Genomic DNA, 19,461 nt, shown 5'->3' with positions numbered 1-19,461 from the left:
CTTTTCAACTTTGCAATCTAATAGAGGTATTGCCCATAAATGTCTTACCTGTGGAATCTTATAGATATCCAAAATGGTTGCCACATAAAAGGAGATTTCAGAGTCGAGTCCCCCAATAACCCCTGTTAGATTATTTTCAGTATCACATACATAGTTGGGGACACATTTCTCCAGTTTGGATAAAAGTATCAGTGTGGCAAGATACGTCTTCCTTGCATTAATATAGCTGTCATAGATATGGAAGCCCAAGGTGATATTGGGTAAAATGTGGGAGCATCCATTGATCTCCTTGACTGCAAATGTCAATGCCAGGATGTGCTGGTAAGCCTTGGGCACCACCCTAGAATGAGAGTTGCAGATTGTTTCAGAAGCATCTTCAACACTTGGGACATTTAAATATCTATTCAGAAGTTAATCATATTGAGTTCAGCTGGGTTTACTGCTAAATTACTAGACTGTTAATCTATAAAAGGTAAAGGTACCCCTACCCGTACGGGCCAGTCTTGACAGACTCTGGGGTTGTGCGCCCATCTCACTTAAGAGGCCAGGGGCCAGCGCTGTCCGGAGACACTTCCGGGTCACGTGGCTGTTAATCTATACATCCTGACAAAGAACTAAACCTAAAAGAGCACAATGGAGCTTACTTTCCATTGTGGGATCAGTATATTTTCACTGTATTCAATATTTCTTAGTATATATCCCATAAATTGGAGTTTGTGTTACTCCCTTTATTCACAGTTGATTCATGTGAGTTTTCAGATCAGTATGTTATATTTAAATCAAAGATAACTGAGTTGACATTTGCAGCATCAGCCATTGTTCTGAAGCTGCTGCTCTGGGATTGATCATGAGAGGCTGAGTTCTTACACAAGTTCTTCAGGCAGTACTGGTGGAGGTTCCTCCATGAATGTTGCTGAAGTGGATAAGAAGCCACCATGGGAAACAATGCCACCAATGATGAAATCTCCTGGCTGATGATAGATGTGAAGTGGACGATGAGGACCTTGGAGCCTGCATTTTGCTATGTGAGCCTGACATACCATGAAAGGAAATAGTTCCAGCAGAAAGATTACTAAAATAACCATCCTTAATACAATATAATCTTCATTCTACACAGAGACCACTATTTTTCTGGCAATCCTATGAGCAGCATCTCCAAGATGAAAATTGTCTACTTTGAATGGTAATTTAGTTTCCTCAGAGGCTTCAATTTGGGCATATCCAAACTCAGACTTCTGGATCCCAGACTCTATCTATTCTGATTTGATTTATAGTATCCTTTGACAGTTATCACTGAACATCCACAAGGATTTTTGAGAAGCAGCAGCTTTAATTATAGTCCTCTTAATAATCAAACAGGAAAGTAGTTATTCATTAAGTGCTAGGTATTCCCAGTGGAAATGCTGGAGAAAATGTGTTTGTCACATATTCAGAACTGTCACTTTTTAATTCCCTTGGGTTAGATAATAAGGGACCAGTGGTGTAGTGGTGAATTTTGAAGTTAGGAGCTCATCATAACAAACCCTGTAGCCAATTGGGACTCCAAAATGTAGTGTGGTGTAGTTAGCATCTTGGAAATTGTTGGAGGAGACCTGGATCTATATCCCTGATCAGCCATGTGTCATGACTACAATCTATGCACAATACTTAGTTGGGAGTAAGCTTTGTTGAATTCCACTATTCTAATATCAAACAACAGTAAAATTTGGAAGCTTAGTTACTGCTTCATCAACTTCTGAAAGCAAGGAGCATCTTGTGCCGTGGGAGATGATGACAAAACTGCTGTTGTCAAAACAAAAACACTGAAGAAGTGTGCATGCACACGAAAGCTCATACCAAGAACTAACTTAGTTGGTCTTTAAGGTGCTACTGGAAGGATTTTTTTTTTATTTTGTTTTGACTATGGCAGACCAACACGGCTACCTATCTGTAACTAAAACTGCTGTTGTACAGCACAGCAAGGGAGAGTAGAGTTTGGAATTACCCAAGGCAAGGGAAACCAACAAACCAATCATCCACCAGAAATAGTATACGATCCCTCTCTACACAATGCTCTTCTCTCCATCACACAGTCAACGTTCTGATAATGCTTCTTGCATTCTTATTCTACTCACAGATTAAGAAAAAGTAGAGTACAAAATATGTTCTTTGTAGGGGAAAAAATCTTGTTTTGCCCTCCAGTACCTCTAGTCAAAATGAAGTCAGGGAGCCTCAGTTTCAAATCCTAGCCATAGTAACTAATGCTGTATTAGGTGGTCCAATCCATCACATACAACTCAACATACTCAGCTTCCCATTCCCTTATGTTTCTGTCTCTAAAGTACTCAATGGCTGCTCCAGTGCTTAATCAACAAGTCGTCAACACCTGTACTGTACTTGAGCCTATTCTAGCTCGCCCGCTCATGCCGGAATCGAATACAGATCCAGAGCCACACGTGCCAGAGCCCAAAATAGAGCCTGAGGCACCCAAAACAGAGTTCGAAACAGAGCCAGAGCCGATCGTGCACACACATTTTTTTTTTACCCTCCCCCAACCCGGACATTTGCTTAAAATTGTAAAAAAATTCACCCAGATGGGCATGTAGGCGCCCAAAAGGACATGTCTGGGATTTCCTGGACATATGACAACTAACCCTAGGACCATTGTGGAAACTAGGTCTAGGAGGGGGAAATATCCTTTCCATACAACCAGATTCAAGCTACTGAAGGCCTCATATGCCCCTCTCTCCAGAGGTTCTTCACCATGAGTTTATTTGTGGCATTATTTCAATACCCTTTATTATCATATAATAAATGTTTCTCTTGAACCTCAATGCAATGAACTTCTTTTTTAAAAAAAAAATATTTTTATTAGTTTTCCAATACACCCACAATAATCGCCAAATTATAACAATAACAATTAATTTGCCAATTATACAATTATCAAAGCCCCAATCAATCTCCAGTTAAAGTGGCTCCCCACATGATAGTTTGGGTGCGTTTCCGATCTTATATCAATGTGTTTCATAATCTAAATTAATGTCAGTTACATTTCAGTTACAATAATAATCCTTTAGTCAACAGCTACATAATTAATGGTTTCCATTTGTGATGTTACAATATATACATTTATAAAGCTTCAAGTGAGGAACTCAAACTATTATCTTTATTCTGCCCTGCATGTGAAAACTGTTATATCCACGGAGATTCCTTCTGTCCATATAGTGTGTTGTCTCTTTCACTTCCCAGTTGTCTCTTTCACTTCCCAGCTGTTGTTTTCTCCCATCAGGGCTTGGGGCAGAACTGAATCTTGAAGTTTCTCAGAGGTCTTATCTCTCCATCCCTTGCTTCGATGTCTCAGAACAGAGAACAGTCTGCTCAGGGCCATCTTTAGCATATGCACCGCCAGGGTGCAAAAATCTGCCCAGCGCCCCCAAATTTAGTTTAGCCATCCCCAAATTAACTTTTATTGAGCTTTTTTGGGGCGGGGGGAGCCAAAGTTGTTGACCTTTTTGGGGGGAGGTGAACTCAAAGTTGGGGGGGGATAGTTCGCCTGTAACAACGATGCAGCAGAAATAACTGCTTTTGTTTCTTGACTCTTTGGAAGTATTTGGTGCTGCAGAGTAATAGAGCGACGGAGGGGGGATGGGGATTTTCACTCCATTGTTTTTCACTGTCATTGATCGAGAGGGACCATATACAGTAGGTATACATTTGGCGCACCCCAGAATTTGGTGCCCAGGTGCCCCACATGCAACCCTGAGTAAAGACGGCCCTGAGTCTGCTAAAACACATTGTGTCTCAATAGTAAAACATATCACCATTTCCCCCCTCAGCCTAGGAAAATGTGGGCAATTTTTGAACATGCTGAAGATTTAATACTCCTTTCCAACTCCCAGAATCTCTGCAGCATTCTTTTCACAGCCTCCAAATTCTTTTCCTTCCACAAGAGGTTTATGGCCCAATTAAACTTTATCTTAGATTACATTCCATCAGTAGCACACATAAATCTCAGTCTCTTTTTCCTTGTCTGTTGTTTTTAAGCAGAGGTGAGGAGGATTACTCTGTGTTTCCAATAGTCATACTTGAGCTACCCCTCCCCTCCTTTCTTCATTTCAAATCACACACAGTTTCTATTTTTGCTTGTTAATATCAACATTACTCCATTGTCCCTTCCTCACTTGTAAATATATTTTTATCTTCTATTCCAGGTTGCCGAATCGTGAATATATAAAAGAAACTTAGAATAAACAAACTATGGCTTCCTTCTCCCCATTTGACTCTCATGCCGAAGAAAATCTTATCTCAATTCAAACCTTTGATCCATGTAGCTGCTATATTTGGCAGTATGTTTTTGCAACCCTTTTGCATCACGCGCCTGTACTTTAAAGCCAATTAAAGATCCAATTAAATAGAGAACCTCTGCTTCGTAATGGCGTCATAGGTGGGGTTTCGCCAGGTGAAGTGCTTTTGCACTCGGCGAATCCCTGCCTCCCATATTCCATTCAAAAGCCAGGTACCAAGATGAACTGTGAGTGAAGCCCATTTCCCCTATTCCTGTAGGCACTTTGCAAGGATGATTTACCCTCTGTCATCCTTGTTTTTTGTTCATTGACGATCACCAACTGTTGTGGGGGATGCCCCCATTAATGCAATTGGGACCATACCATAAGCCTAATGCAATGAACTTCTGATTGCATCCTTCACTTCTTTATTTCGTAGTGTGTAGATGAATGGATTCAGCAATGGAGTAACAATTGTGTTCAAGATGTTGACAATTTTGGTCATTTCTAGGGATGTCCGTTTAGAAGGTTTGACAAAAAGAAAGATGGTGGAGCCATACCAAATGAGCACTACAGCAAGATGGGACGAGCATGTGGAGAAGGCTTTTTGTTGACCTTGCACAGAAGGGATGCGTAGGATAGTGGTGATAATGCATATGTAGGAAAGAAAGGTGATCAGACAGGAGCCCAATATGACAATGATGGATATTACAAAAGCTGCCATCTCAATGTCATAGGTATTGCTACAGGAAAGAACTATCCAGGAATCAATGTTGCAGTAAAAGTGATTGATCACACTGGGCCCACAGAAAGACAATCTTGTGATTAGAAAGGCCGGTATAAAAATAATGAGGAAACCACATAGCCAGGAGCCAGCTGTCAGCTTCCTGGAGAGCTGGTTGTCCATGATGGTGCTATAGTGCAGGGGATCACATATGGCCAAATATCGATCATAAGCCATGACAGACAGCAGGAAGTATTCTGTGCATCCAAAGGAAAACACAAAGTACATCTGAAGGATGCAGCCAGTGAAAGAGATGCTTCTGCTCCTCCCCAGAAAGATGGCAAGAGTCTTAGGGATAGAAGCTGTAGTGTACCATATTTCTAGGAAGGAGAGATTACATAGGAAGAAATACATGGGAGTATGGAGACGACGATTTGCTATTACCAGAATGATGATGGCCACATTTCCCAGCAGTGACATCACATACATGATAAGAAAGAGCATGAAGATGGACATCTGTAAATACTGAGATCCCGGGAAGCCAAGAAGGATGAATTCCACCACTTTTGTTCCATTTTGTGATCCTTCATTTGTATTTCCCATCAATCTTCTTTTAACTGCTCAAACAAATAGCCAAATTAACAGATTCTTTATCCACCAGGAAATGATACAATATTGGATATATATATATCCAACATGAACCTGCCCCTGCACCTTTCCCATCAACCTGTTATCTGTCAGCACTTTCCCCCCAAATACTCTGACTGGGGCTTTTTTAAAGCTGGAACTTGCCCGAACCAAGTTCCTCAACAAATGAAACACAGGGTAGTGATATAATAGCGAAATGCAAAGTCACACAGAAATATATCACCAAAGGCAATTGCTTCACAATAAGGAATATAAACAAGCAAACAAATATGGTAAATTCCAAAAGTAGTATTTTTCTTTACAATCACTCATGTATTTGATAGAAGCAACATCAACTCTATTTGCAAATAGAACGCTGGAGGGCCACTTTCTGTTCTTCCCTTGTGAGCTATGTATGTAGTGACAGATCTGCCCATTTCTCTAAACTAATGATTGTATACTGCATAGTCTTCATGGTACAGCTCCATGATTAAGCCCCTCTGTGGGAAGAAATGCTGATTGTACCAGAAGAGCATCCGGGAGCTGAGTTCCGGATATATATATGAATATATTATTATTTCATGGGGTAAATCAGTTAATGTACTATATACATAATAGTATTAAGATCATCATCGCCATTTGAAGAGAATGAAGGAGGCATTCATAGTGAATTCCAGCACCTCTTTTTCTAGAACAATATCACTGACTCTCACTATCTTGTAAGGTGAAAAGATCCTTCTTCATTGTGGCTATCTGCTAACAAAATACTTTCTAATGGAGGCTCACCCAGTACCCTCACTGATTTATTTATTACTTGCTTTTGACTTCTGTTTAAACCTCACTTTATCTACCTTTTTCTGTCGGTATCATCAAACAGCCCAATAGTGTGTGTGTTCCCTAAGTGGGTTATCACTATAGATAAGGTTTTGTTCCATGTTACTACTGTATATTGTGAGCCTAAACCATTGGTGGGACAACAAGGATAGCCTTCCCATTGGACCTTAGTCACTGGAAGATTGATACAGGGGGAAGGTACTCTTGAGGTGTTCGGGTCTCATGTTGCTTAGGACACTAGTGGCTGCTTGCTCCACCAGTTGCATCTTCTGGACTATCTTCAAGGGCAGTCCCATATGGAGTGAGTCACAATACTCTACTTGGGAGGTTACTACAGCAGGGATTGATCCTAGATTATTCCAATCTAGGAATGGTGGTAGCCAGCAAACTAGCTGTTCCTGCCCATAGTCATGCCAAACCACTGAACCCACCTGAGCTGCATGGAGTACCTCAGGTTGCATGCCTTCTCCTTCCAATTGATACATTAAATAAAGTTAGATTAGAATTTGATTTTTAAAAGCCTCTGTCAACAATGATTTCAACATTATGCATATGCCTCTAAAAAGAAGGAAATAATTTCATTTTTCATTGTCTTTATGAGGTACATCATCACATATATGATGTTGTCCACAAAGTAAAACTATAAAATTTAGTATAGAACAATAAATAAAGCCTATTAGCTTTAAAACACAAAGTATCATGAAAGTGAGATCACTGCTCCTCCAAACACACAAACAAATCACTACAAAACACCACACTCAGCACAGAACCAAAATGTGCACAATAAAACCACCAACCATGCCACAGGAACTTAAAAACAAAATCTTAAAAGGTCATGAAATATAAAGAAAGCATGTGAATGATATTATAGAATAAAAAAATTCCCGTTGTTTAAATTACTGTAAAGTAGTATTGGAGGGAGGGGAAAATGTGTTCCTGCCATAATATGATAAAGTTGAACGCTTATGCAGTATATACAAACTGACTTTCATAACGTACTCTTTACTTATCCATCACAAAATGATATGTTCAATTTCACTAATTTATTTTTAATGCAGTAGTCTCTCTCTCTCACACACACACACACACTACTTGAGATTACAATGGAGGGGTTTATGCCATTCACATTCCCATTCAAATCACTTCTAGCTCACACCACTTCCAATCAAATACTTTGACTTTCCAGATGGAGAAGGTGCCCCATTTTCTGTCTTGTACAGATCCACATCCTTTGTTCCCTTTCATGGCCCATTGCCTTATCAGGAAGCTGGAACTGCTTCAGGAGAATACAAAAAGTTGAATTCTCTCAAAGTTTATATTCTGAAACACACTGGAAAATAGAGCCACTTACCAACTATTTACTGCTCTCTTTGTATCAATTAACTTATAATATATACTATTCTTCCACTGTTACTATTTTCAACAACTAATTGACTCTCTTATTCTTTCTACTCACCCAGTTAAAAATTCAGGTAAGGATGCTGTCCTGCACAGCTGTTTGTAACTCAAATTAATTTAGTTGAATAAGAAATATTTATCTTATTAAAAGCCACGTTTCCTTTAAGATTTCACCTCAGCTTTGAAAATATACCCCTATCAAGTCTTAAACACCTATGGAGGAAAAAGAAATCCCTTAGATAACTTAAGCTGTGCTGTGTTCCCACAGGCCCTTCAACATAGAGAGTCTAGGAATACACCAAGGGATTTGAAGGACAGACCGAGCATCTGGGACCAATTCTAAGCAATCTGTCACTTAAGGTATAACATATTTTTTGCTCTATAAGACTCACTTTTTCCCTCCTAAAAAGTAAGTGTGTGCGTCTTATGGAGCGAATGCAGACTGTGCAGCTATCCCAGAAGCCAGAACAGCAAGAGGGATCGCTGCTTTCACTGCACAGCGATCCCTCTTGCTGTTCTGGCTTCTGGGATTCAGAATATATTTTTTTTCTTGTTTTCCTCCTCCAAAAACTAGGTGCGTCCATTGGGGTGGACTTTTTCTTTAATACATCTTGAACATCCAATTTGTGTGAATTGCATATAATATAATCCTCTGGTGCACTATTAAAAATCCTTGCAGGGGGAAAACACTATTGGTGCAGGAATAAATTGCAACCACTAGGGGATAAGTTTTCAACCTTTTTGAATCCAAGGCTCCCTTGACCAACTACATTCTTTCTGCGGCACCTGCCTTAAGGGGGTGACCAGGCTGAAACACAACGACTCCCCTTCCTGCCAAAAACGAATGAATAAAATACCAGGTTAACTTAATTTACAGTACAGCAGACCATCTAATGCCCATGACCCAGCTATTCAATAAGTAGTAGGTGAAAAAACCAACCCACCCAGAGGTGGATCTGCCAAAGATTCCTACATGGCCCTGAAGCGACGAATAAGTCACACTGAGAGATGGGGGGAGGGTGGTGCTGCTAGGAAAAGAAGCGGGACAGAGGCTTCTCCCCCCCCCAGCCCTTAAAAGGACGACCCGCCACCACCTCACCCACAAGTGTATGATTGATGCTGAAGCAGCAGACATGCTGTCTCCCTAAGTCAGAGCAGGCTGAGGATACAACAACTCCCTTTCCTGCCAAAAACGAATGAATAAAATAGCAGGTTAACTTAATCAACAGGCCAGCAGACCATCTAATGCCCACCACCCTGTTGGAAAAATGCCCGGGAAGGCTGCCACCTTCCCAAGACACCGAGGTGTCTCTCCAGTGGTCACCCTCTGGCTGTAAATCTTCCTCAGTCCAGAGAGACCAGTAATAAGCGACCCCTCCCTCCTGAGAGGAGCACACTCGTCTTCTGGCATCTCATTGCAGAAGAAAAAGTCAATCAGTAGCTATAAACTACTTTATTTCACAGTCCATATATACAGAGAACCCATCAGCGTGTCTGCTCTCTCTGAGCAGCAGTACGGAAGAGAACACTTCACTCAGAAGTGAAAGTAACTTTTTTTCACAGTACTGAGACTGTGCTGAGACTTCCTGTCTCACACTCCCAGACACTCACATAATATAAACAACCATTGTGCTGCTCGCTGAGCAGCTGGTGAGATAAAAAATCCTAACAGACCCAGCTATTCAATATGCAGTAGGTGAAAAAAACAACCCACCCAGAGGTGGATCTGCCAAAGAATCCTACATGGCCCTGAAGCGACGAATAAGCCACATTGAGAGATGGGGGGGAGGGTGGTGCTGGTGGGAAAAGAAGCAGGACGGAGGCATCCCCCCCAACCCTTAAAAGGACGACCCACCACACCTCACCCACAAGTGTATGATTGATGCAGAAGCAGCAGATATGCTGTCTCCCTAAGCCTGAGCAGGGTGAGGATACACCCCACTGGCCAGTTCTGAGGCAGAATGGGCAGCTGACTGGGTCTTCCTGTCACCTTGATTACCATTCATTCAGTAGGGATACCTGAAGATGGGAATCCGAAGTATGGAGTTCTGCACATTCATATACTTCCACACAAGCAGCAATTTTGATTTATTACAAGGAAAAGAAAAACAGAACTAAATGCACAACCTGTCTAGCCAGTTACAAATTAATTGTATGTAGGCAGAGCCCAGTCATTGTTACATTCAAATATTCTATTCTAAAGAAATCTTAATTCTCTTAGAGATATGCAGAAGGAGTGGATGTATCTAGCATTATAAATCTACAAAAACTGAGAGTGCTGAGGAAAGAGTTGGAGCAAATGTGTGTTGCTAATTTGCCATTGTAAGAAACTATAATTTAAATATATTTTTGGGGCCTCACTTATTCCTGTATAATAAATGAAGGTGCAAAATTGTTCCATACACCTTACTCTGTCATGCTTTCCTGAGATAAGATTGAGCTGAAAAGGGAAAGACACTACTGTTGGGGGGGAGGGAGAGAGAAGTTCTTATCTCTGTAGTTCTGAGAACGGGCTTTTCTTATGTTCTTATTTATGGCTCCCAAATCAGAAATTTACCCCAAAATTAGCTTCATTGTTTGAAGTTGAGTTCCTCCTTAAGGGAGTTGATAACCTTCATATTTGCCAGGGCAATCTGGTTAAGTGTTAAGTAGGTAGAGGATGCCAGTTGTTCTCTTATGTCCTGGACAAGATAGAAAAGGTACTAGGGTTATAGGGCAATTTGAATATTAAACCATGCCAGTCTGCACTGAGGATCTGCTCCATAGAAACAAACCACATAAAAAGTTAAAATAAGCACCAATCTTTTTGACAAATTGAATACATTAAAATTTCATAATTAGGGGTTTAAAACCATTGTGGCATTCACCATGTTGTATCTGTATTATTTTTAATGTATTTCACCACATGTTTACACAGAATTTATTACAGAGGGGGAAAGCTCAAAGGGCCATTTTTTTCTTCCCAAGTGGCTACAGATGGTTGGATGTTTACTTAATTACTTAAGTTTAAGTAATTAACTTATTTTTTTACTGATCCAACCCAAGAAGTGGGCAAAATATCCTGAATAATAATAATGATAATAATGATAATAATGATGATAATAATAATAATAATAATAATAATAATAATAATAATAATAATAATAATTTTTTATACCCCACCCATTTGGCTGGGTTTCTGCAATATCAAATATTGATTATATCCTCCCTTGTTTTTCAGTAACTTAGGCTTTGAGCTGACTCATAATTAAATATTCCCAAGTGTATATATACTGGTGATTCAAAGTAGTCCCTTACTGTTGCTGCAATCAAGTCAATACAGCACTGCCAAATATAATTTGCTTTTAATTTGTGATGCATGCACCTCATTTATTGGTTTGCCAGGATGTCACATCACTCCTCCCATTTCCTCCACATAAAATACTGAGCAAACTACTTTTCCCACATCTTACATCAAAACAGGTTTTCAGTTATATTCTAAAGACTATATTCTAAGTATCAGGAAGAGAGAGAAATAAAATACTCTGTGATAATTGTCAAGACGGAGATTCAAGATGCATTTTGGAGGCAATATTTTGAAAGGTAAAACAAAATTTATTCTTCCTTCCTTCCTTGAAAGCACATTTAAACAGTAACTCTGAATTGCATCCAGACCTAAGCTTAAAGTAGACCTACTGAAATCTAACTTATGTCCCCATTCCTTCAATGGATTTACTCAAAGTATTGATCTGATATGTAGAGAGATCTGAAGGTTTCTGGAAGCTTCTCTGTGTGAAAGAAACAAGCAGAAGGTTCAAGATGTTTGGGTTATTCCTTTAGAGAAGCTGAGTACAGCTGGCTTAAACTGATTCTGTTATCTCATGCTGACTATAAAAATAGGCCAGAAGAAGCTTGGGTTTCACTTTCTCTTTCTATCGCTTTTCATTCTGGTGTGGTGTTCTGTACATAGTATGCTTAGTATTAAAGTTTACACTTCTAAGTTATTGTAAGTTTAAGTTAAGTCTGCTGCAATTGGATTTCTTATGGGCAGTGCCAATTCTGAATGTATTGGATTTGTGAACATTATGCTCATTTACCTTCAGTAGCAGTAAAGCTCTGCTGGATGAAATATATATTAATTAATTAATTAATCTGGTCTATTTTTGGTGGAATCCTGCAACGTGTTTAAGTTTTTATACTGCTAACTATACATTGGAATATATTCTAGATCAACATTGAGTAGAATTAATGACAATTTAGCCATCCAGATTTTGCTGGACTGCAACTCTGATCATCCCTGATCTCTGGCCATGTTGGCTGGGTTAATGTGAGTTGGAGTCCAGAAATCTATGCAGAACTACGGGTTCCCCATATTTCCATCACAGGGTCCAGTTCCTCTTTGAATGAGGGAGCATGGTACAGTGGTACCTCTGGTTATGTACTTAATTCGTTCTGGAGGTGTGTTCTTAACCTGAAACTGTTCTTAACCTGAAGCACCACTTTAGCTAATGGGCCCTCCTGCTGCTGCCGCACCGCCGGAGCACACTTTCTGTTCTCATCCTGAAGCAAAGTTCTTAACCCGAGGTACTATTTCTGGGTTAGCGGAGTCTGTAACCTGAAGTGTATGTAACCTGAAGCATATGTAACCCGAGGTACCACTGTATTATAATGTTTCGCAAATTATTTTGACAATTTATTCCTATCTTTCTTGTAAAAAATGTGGGAAAAGAGATGAGGGGTAGCCAATTAGTGGCCTCCAGATGCTGGACAACAACTTCCATTGGCCCTTGCCAGTATGGCCAGTCTAACATAGGGTTGACACCACATTGGCTTCCTCTTCTCTAGAGCAGTAGAACAAAATGAAGCTGAACAGGCAGAACAGTTGAGACTGTATGTAGAAAATAGCATAAATCTACTTATTTCTTTCAGATTGTTTTGAGGAAGATGGAATCACATGAGACTTTAGATTGTAGCCAGTGCTGGTCATACTTCAACTACACTCCTTTAAATTAATAGACATGACAAATTTAGATCTACAGTGGTACCTCGGGTTACATATGTTTCAGGTTACGTACACATCAAGTTACAGACTCCGCTAACCCAGAAATAGTGTTCAGGTTAAGAACTTTGCTTCAGGATGAGAACAGAAATCGTGCTCCGGCGGCCCGGCAGCAGCAAGAGGCTCCATTAGCTAAAGTGTTGCTTCAGGTTAAGAACAGTTTCAGGTTAAGAACGGACCTCCAGAACGAATTAAGTACTTAACCTGAGGTACCACTGTATATCAGTGAGTCCACTCTGTAGAATTTAATTTGCTAAAACTCTGTGTGAACCAAATGACAGACCTTGAAAAAATTCCTGCTGAAGCTCATCTAGTCTGATTCCCCTGATTCTCCTTTCTGACACACCTAGAAGGCTGCTTATATTATGCCAAAAAGCATCATTAGTGATTGGGAATTCAATACATAGTTCAGAGGTGACAGCCCTAGACACTTGCCTCACACCATCGATGTTCCTTCAGCTCTGGTCACCATGAAGATGAATGAGTGTCATACACTCATAAGAGATAATTAAAGCATTGCATTTGGAGGTAGCCCAGTATGGGGTGGAAGTTGGGAGTTTCCTATGTGTGTATTTATGTGCATGGCTGATGTAGTTTGGCACCTAGCAAGGAGTTTTCCCATGGCTGCATGTGATCGTACAATCTAAGGGATTTGCTAAGACACTAAATGATTTATAGCAAATCAAAATATTCAAATTGTGCTGAACTAATTTCTTGTTCTGTTGGTCTTCCTTTCCTCCATACCCCGTATGTTTCTCTTTCCAGATGGAAATGGAAGCCCTAATCATACACTGATCACAGAATTCATTCTGCTGGGACTAGGAAACCTTCATGAGCTAAGGATCCCTATGTTTGTGGTATTCCTTGCAGTCTATATAGTAATATTAACAGGGAATATAATTATCATGGCAGTTGTGTTGACTGACCACAGCCTTCATACAGCTATGTACTTCTTCCTAGGAAACCTCTCTTTCTTAGAAATATGGTACACCACCAGTGTGGTTCCAAAGATGCTGAAAACATTACTGACTGCCCATGAGGCCATTTCCTTCTCAGCTTGTCTCCTCCAGTTTTACACCTTTGGCTCTTTGGCAGTTACTGAGTGTTTTCTTCTAGCAGCAATGTCCTATGATCGCTATGTAGCCATATGCCAACCACTGCATTATGGAAACCTAATGAGCTTCAGAGTGTGCATTCAGCTAGCAATAGGGTCATGGATTGGTGGGTTTCTGACCCCAGTGCTCACCATAATAATGGTTTCCATGTTGCCTTTCTGTGCTTCTAATGAGATCAATCATTTTTTCTGTGATTTGGCCCCTGTCATCAAACTTGCCTGTGGAGACACACAAAAAGTGAGGTTCCCCTCTTTTCTTATCTCCATCTTTGTAACCTTCTCTCCTTTCCTTCTCACTATTATATCATACTATAAAATCGTCTCCACCATCCTCAAGATCCCATCTGCCAAAAGCAAACAGAAAGCCTTTTCCACCTGCTCCTCACATCTCATTGTGGTTACAGTGTTCTATGGGACACTGATGGTGGTGTATGGTGTACCTACAACAACTTGGTATCCCAACTTAAGCAAAGTCTTTTCTATGCTCTATACAGTGGGGACACCAATGGTTAATCCTATTATATACAGTCTGAGGAACAAGGATGTCCAAAATGCATTGAGGAAGCTTTTGACTAGAAAACCTATATTGCCACTTGAGTGAAGAGAATGTTGGCATACCATGTGAATGTGGAGAAGCACAGATCACTGTAAATTTGTATTTAAAAATTATTGTTTCCATATCTAATATTGGTGTTTTTTTATTTAAAAATGTACAGATTCTTCTGAAACATACTTATGTGCATATGTACCACCTACACACACACACACACACACACACAATCTTTGAATAAGGTATAAATATTGAAGCGTCATATACTTTCAGTGTGATGTGAATGTGTTATCAGCTGTATTCAGAGTTTAGTCATTCCCATTGATAGCCAATATGTGGAGAGTGGACACAGCCCACATCCCAGCCCTGAAATTGTGCATCTTTTTGTCCATTCCATGGATTTTTGTGCTTTCTCGTGCATTCATTATGGATCTCTGGATGAGGATATTCCTAAGTGAATATTGTTCCACATCTCAGGAAATATTGGGTCTCAGACAGCATGGAACCATGTCTGCTCTTAAGCAGTTGGAAACTGAAAGTACAAAAAACTTACCATTGGTGGGGAGAGGCATGGAAAGAAATGGAGCAGATGGAAGGAGACTGCCCCTGCTTACAGATCCATGGAAAAGTCAAAGAAAACTGTTCATGATCCCTCCAGTGGGGTAATTCTTTATTTGAATATTCTGTGCATCTGGCAATTTCAGATTCTTGCAAGCAACATATGGGACAGCTGCAGAACAGTGTGAAGAGCTTTCAAACCTGGGGGAATTAACAAGCTGAGCATATATCAGATCAATATAAAGTATTGATGGGCCAAAGAGCAGTCAGGGTACTCTGGGTGGTGGCTTTATTTCAAATATTAATATTGAACAGTTTGAAGTGACAGGGTGCATAAAAACTCACTCCTTTTGAAAATAAAACATTGTCAAGGTTCATGAGTTTAATTAAAGCTTTACTTGCAGAACTTGCTTCAAAACAACAAAAACATCAAAGATGCATCCAAATATTTCCATAGAATATATTGTGCAAGTCCAGCATAGGCTCAGCATCTTAGAAATAAAATATGAAATACTTCAAACAGATCTAAAATCAGAGGTCTGTCTCTCCTTACAGTCTCCATTTTTCCTGGAGCTGTATTCACACACTGGAGGGGTTATTTATACACCCTTACTTCCACAGAACCTGAGATCAAAGATTCAGCCACCACCCTTCCAATTTACAACTCAATACCTCTCATATGATCTAAGGTTAAAACCACCACAACAGAGCTACCAGAGAACAATAACAATAGCGAATTATCAACCCATTTAGGCAGCTTAGAGAGCTCTTCTTGCTGGCTATACTCCAATGGAATTTTCCAATGTTAAACCTTTCAGCAATACATAGAGCCATTCTTATTCCAGTGTCAATTAATTAATTATACTTTACAGACCTTGTATGTGCACCCCTGCCCCATCTCTATTTTAACCCTTTGTGTGTTCAGACAAATGCATGGAAACAGCTTTTATCTTCTCATGATGGCTGCAAACCTATGATAATTACAGTTATGGAAAGGAAGAAGCTTATTCATGCCAATGGAAGGAGCGTGTCACTGACGTCTCTGTGGCTTTCAATACATTATCCTGCCTACAGATGCTTTGAGTTAAATGCAAAGGCTCCTGTGTCTCAAATTAATCTTTATTCTTTGTATTTATTTATTTAAGCTTTATTAAAGATTTTCCTGGGTTACAAAAGTACTGTATTGTCTCTATTTTCAGGTCATAGAGTCTTTTCTACAAATCAGTTACATTTGATGTGAGACATTTATGTTGTGTACAGTATAAGGTTGGGGGAGAAGAGAGGAGGGGAGCTTTATTAAATTTTAAAACACATAAAAAGAAATAGAATCTTATTGCTGTCAAAACAATAGTGTATACGTCAAAGAAACAAAAGGTGGTAATTACTTAAAACAAAAACCAGTAAATCAAGAGCTCTGCAATGTATACCATATCCCAAAGGCATCCATTGGGAAGATAAGCTTGTTATTCATTTCTCTTGGTATGTCAAAATAAATTACAAAGTTTATACATAAAAATTCAAACTTGCTATTTTAGATACATCGTGTGAGAAAGAAAGGAAGAGTCAGAAGGGTGGAGCTGTAATGCTAGCTTTCTAGCAGTGTTGTTGCTGCCACTTACCAGGAGCAAAAGGGGTGCAAAGAGGTTAGCATGGTGCAGGTACACAGGTGGGGCCAACCCTGTGCTCACATCACTTCAACCATACCCTGCAGACCTTGTCACCTCACTCTACACCCTGCTGGCCAGCAGCAGCAGCAGCAGCACCACTGTTGAAAAGCTAGTGTTGCGCCAACACCTTGTAAATTGACCTAGAAATATTTATCATGATGAGTGCATTATAATTTGAAATAATGAAAATACGAGCGCAGAATTTCAATAGGACTATGAGAATTTATCAGGGAGCTTCCAGACTTGGGTCACAAGATTGCAGATAATGGGATTTTCAAAGCAGATTTGCAAGTTCCCTTCTCAGAAAGTGTGTCTCAAGAATGTTTAAGAAAGGCTAAAGTATTTAGGTAGACTAGAAGGAATTGGAAGATTTTACTACATCTGTAGTATAATGTGTCCTGTGGTGCTGGCATACAGTGTTTCAAGCCCTATATTACTGCCTTTTGCTGCAGTTTACTTATAACAAATCCAACCTCAACATTTTTTGGGGGAAATATTATCAATATTGCTGCATAGCATTTGACCAGTTTATGAAAGCCAAAGCTTTACTCAACAACATTCTTAGTGTTTCTTTAACCTCCTTATTCCTCAGACTGTATACAATGGGATTAAACATAGGAGTCAGAACAGTATATAACAAGGAAAGTATTTTGTTTAATTCTACTGACTGTGTCCCTATAGAGACTGCATATGTGATGCCCAGAGTCCCATAGAAGGAGCTTACTACAATTAGATGAGAGCTACAAGTGGAAAAGGCTTTCTTCTTTCCAGATGATGATGGAATTTTGAAAATGGTCAGTATGATAGAGACGTATGATGTGATGGTTAGAAGAAAAGGAACTAATGACACAGCAAAGCATGCTACAAAGATGGCCACTTCTGCTAGGTGGATATCAGAACAGGACAACTTTAACAAGGGTGTCAAGTCACAAAAGAAATGATCAACCTGATTGGGGCCACAAAGTGTTAAAGACGTGGATACAATGATGTTCAGCCCAGCAGCTAACAGGAAGCCCCATAACCATGTTCCAGCAGTTAATTTAAGGCAACAATTCCAATTCATTGATTTGGCATAGTGCAGTGGATTACAGATGGCAAGATAACGATCATATGACATGAGCAACAGGAGAAAGCATTCAACAGTTCCCAGGGCACAGAAAATGTATAGCTGTATGATGCAGCCTGTCAATGAAATGGTCTTGTCCTTTCTCAGTAAATCCACCAACATTTTGGGGGTAATGTTTGAGGTATACCAGAGTTCCAAGAATGATAAATTGCCAATAAAGAAATACATGGGAGTGTGAAGTTTCTTATCAACTGATACAGATATTAAAATAAGAAAATTCCCGACCATTGTTATTCCATAAATTCCTAAAAACAGTGGAAAAACAAAAAACTGAAGTTCCTGGAGGTCCCCAAATCCATGGAGAATTAATAGATTCATTGTTGTTCTATTTTGCTGCATAAAAAATTCCATCAGGTAATCCTAATTATGGGAGGAAGAAGTATTTTAAACAATAATGCAGAAATGTTTAATCACAAAATTATGTGTCAAAGTAGACTGTTCACCATTGTGAAAAATGCAAATATGACAGTCTTGTGGCACCTCACCCAATACCAAGAAATTTATTATGGAATAAGTTTTTAAAATCTGTTGGCATTTAAGATGCCAGAAGACTGCCAGTTTTGCTGCAAGGGACTAATACAGCTACGCTTTTGGAAACAGCCATTTAAAAAACCTCCAAAAGATAGTTTGCTGAATTGTTAATCATGGGGTGTGAATTCATTTTTGTGTTTGCTGTTAAGTATTCATTTTCCCTTGTTTCCTTGTATGAAATGATGTATGAAATTTTATTATGGGTTGTGACTGAAACAATTACATCTGAAATGAAGAGAGTGGATAAGGGATATGTAACAAACCTTACCTTTTCTGTCTAGTTTTCTCAATCGGCTTCTGCACATTTGGGCTTTTCTTCTGATGTGTCTCATTCAAATGATTATATCTGGGTATCTTCTGGATTTTGGGAGGGGGGGATTTTTAAGTCACACTTTTGTCATATTTGTCCATCTCACCCAGATATGACTCAAGCCATGACTTTCCATCTCAGAAATGGCTTTTAAGAATCTTCCTTCATACCCTATCTACACTCCTGATATTTCTTCCTATTGTCTGGGTGGTTTTATCTAAACACCTTTAATTCTTTTAGATTCTGTCATTCAGTTTGCACATCTTTTATTCTCTGTTTTTTTTAAAAAAAAAGCAAGATTCACCAGAGATTATTTCTGTAGAGACAGACAGAAATATTAATAACAAGGCACTAGAGAATATAGTCTGTAACTAGTTTAATGATGAGGTTTGAGAGCTAATATGAGTAAGGGACAGTGTGCTGAAATTATATTTCAGAAACATGGCTATATCAATCATTCCTAGTGTGTGGTGTTAGGTCAATCATTATGCTGCATTCAGTTTCCATTTAAATAAGTGAGGCTTTTCAAGCTAAATATGACTAATTAAGGTGGCAATCCTATAATCCATTACATGGGAGAAGGAAAGAACAAACCTCTCTATTTTTATTTCCTTGTGTGTCTCATCCTTCCAATCTTTGGTACAGTTCACCCTATTCTACAATTACTAATTACCCTCTCCCACAAACTCATTTAAATAGCATTAGTATATTATTATCGTGCT

The 19,461-nt window shown here is 39.4% G+C and overlaps 2 protein-coding genes across 2 annotated transcripts; one reads left to right on the top strand and one right to left on the bottom strand.

Moving 5' to 3' along the window:
• Positions 1–3,743: 3,743 nt before the first annotated feature.
• LOC307200190 (olfactory receptor 6F1-like) lies at positions 3,744–5,589 on the bottom strand (the record flags this gene model as incomplete). Its single annotated transcript, XM_079948608.1, has 1 exon — positions 3,744–5,589. One exon carries the CDS (start codon positions 5,587–5,589, stop codon positions 4,654–4,656), a length of 936 nt encoding a protein of 311 aa, XP_079804734.1. The 3' UTR covers positions 3,744–4,653.
• A 7,526-nt stretch (positions 5,590–13,115) lies between these two features.
• On the top strand, positions 13,116–16,043 carry LOC307200149 (olfactory receptor 6F1-like). Its single transcript, XM_079948555.1, has one exon. The coding sequence runs from the start codon at positions 13,633–13,635 to the stop codon at positions 14,596–14,598; it is 966 nt and encodes a 321-aa protein (XP_079804681.1). The 5' UTR covers positions 13,116–13,632; the 3' UTR covers positions 14,599–16,043.
• The last annotated feature ends 3,418 nt before the right edge of the window (positions 16,044–19,461 follow it).

This window comes from Podarcis cretensis (genome assembly GCF_951804945.1).
Source record: "Podarcis cretensis genome assembly, chromosome: 13".
NCBI classification, from domain to species: Eukaryota; Metazoa; Chordata; class Lepidosauria; order Squamata; family Lacertidae; genus Podarcis; species Podarcis cretensis.
Note: the sequence above shows the minus strand (reverse complement) of the source record. Positions and strands in the feature narration are given on the sequence as shown.

Bases quoted from the DNA above. Each gene is read 5' to 3' on its own strand.
- LOC307200149 (XM_079948555.1), top strand. From the start codon at position 13,633: ATGTTTCTCTTTCCAGATGGAAATGGAAGCCCTAATCATACACTGATC.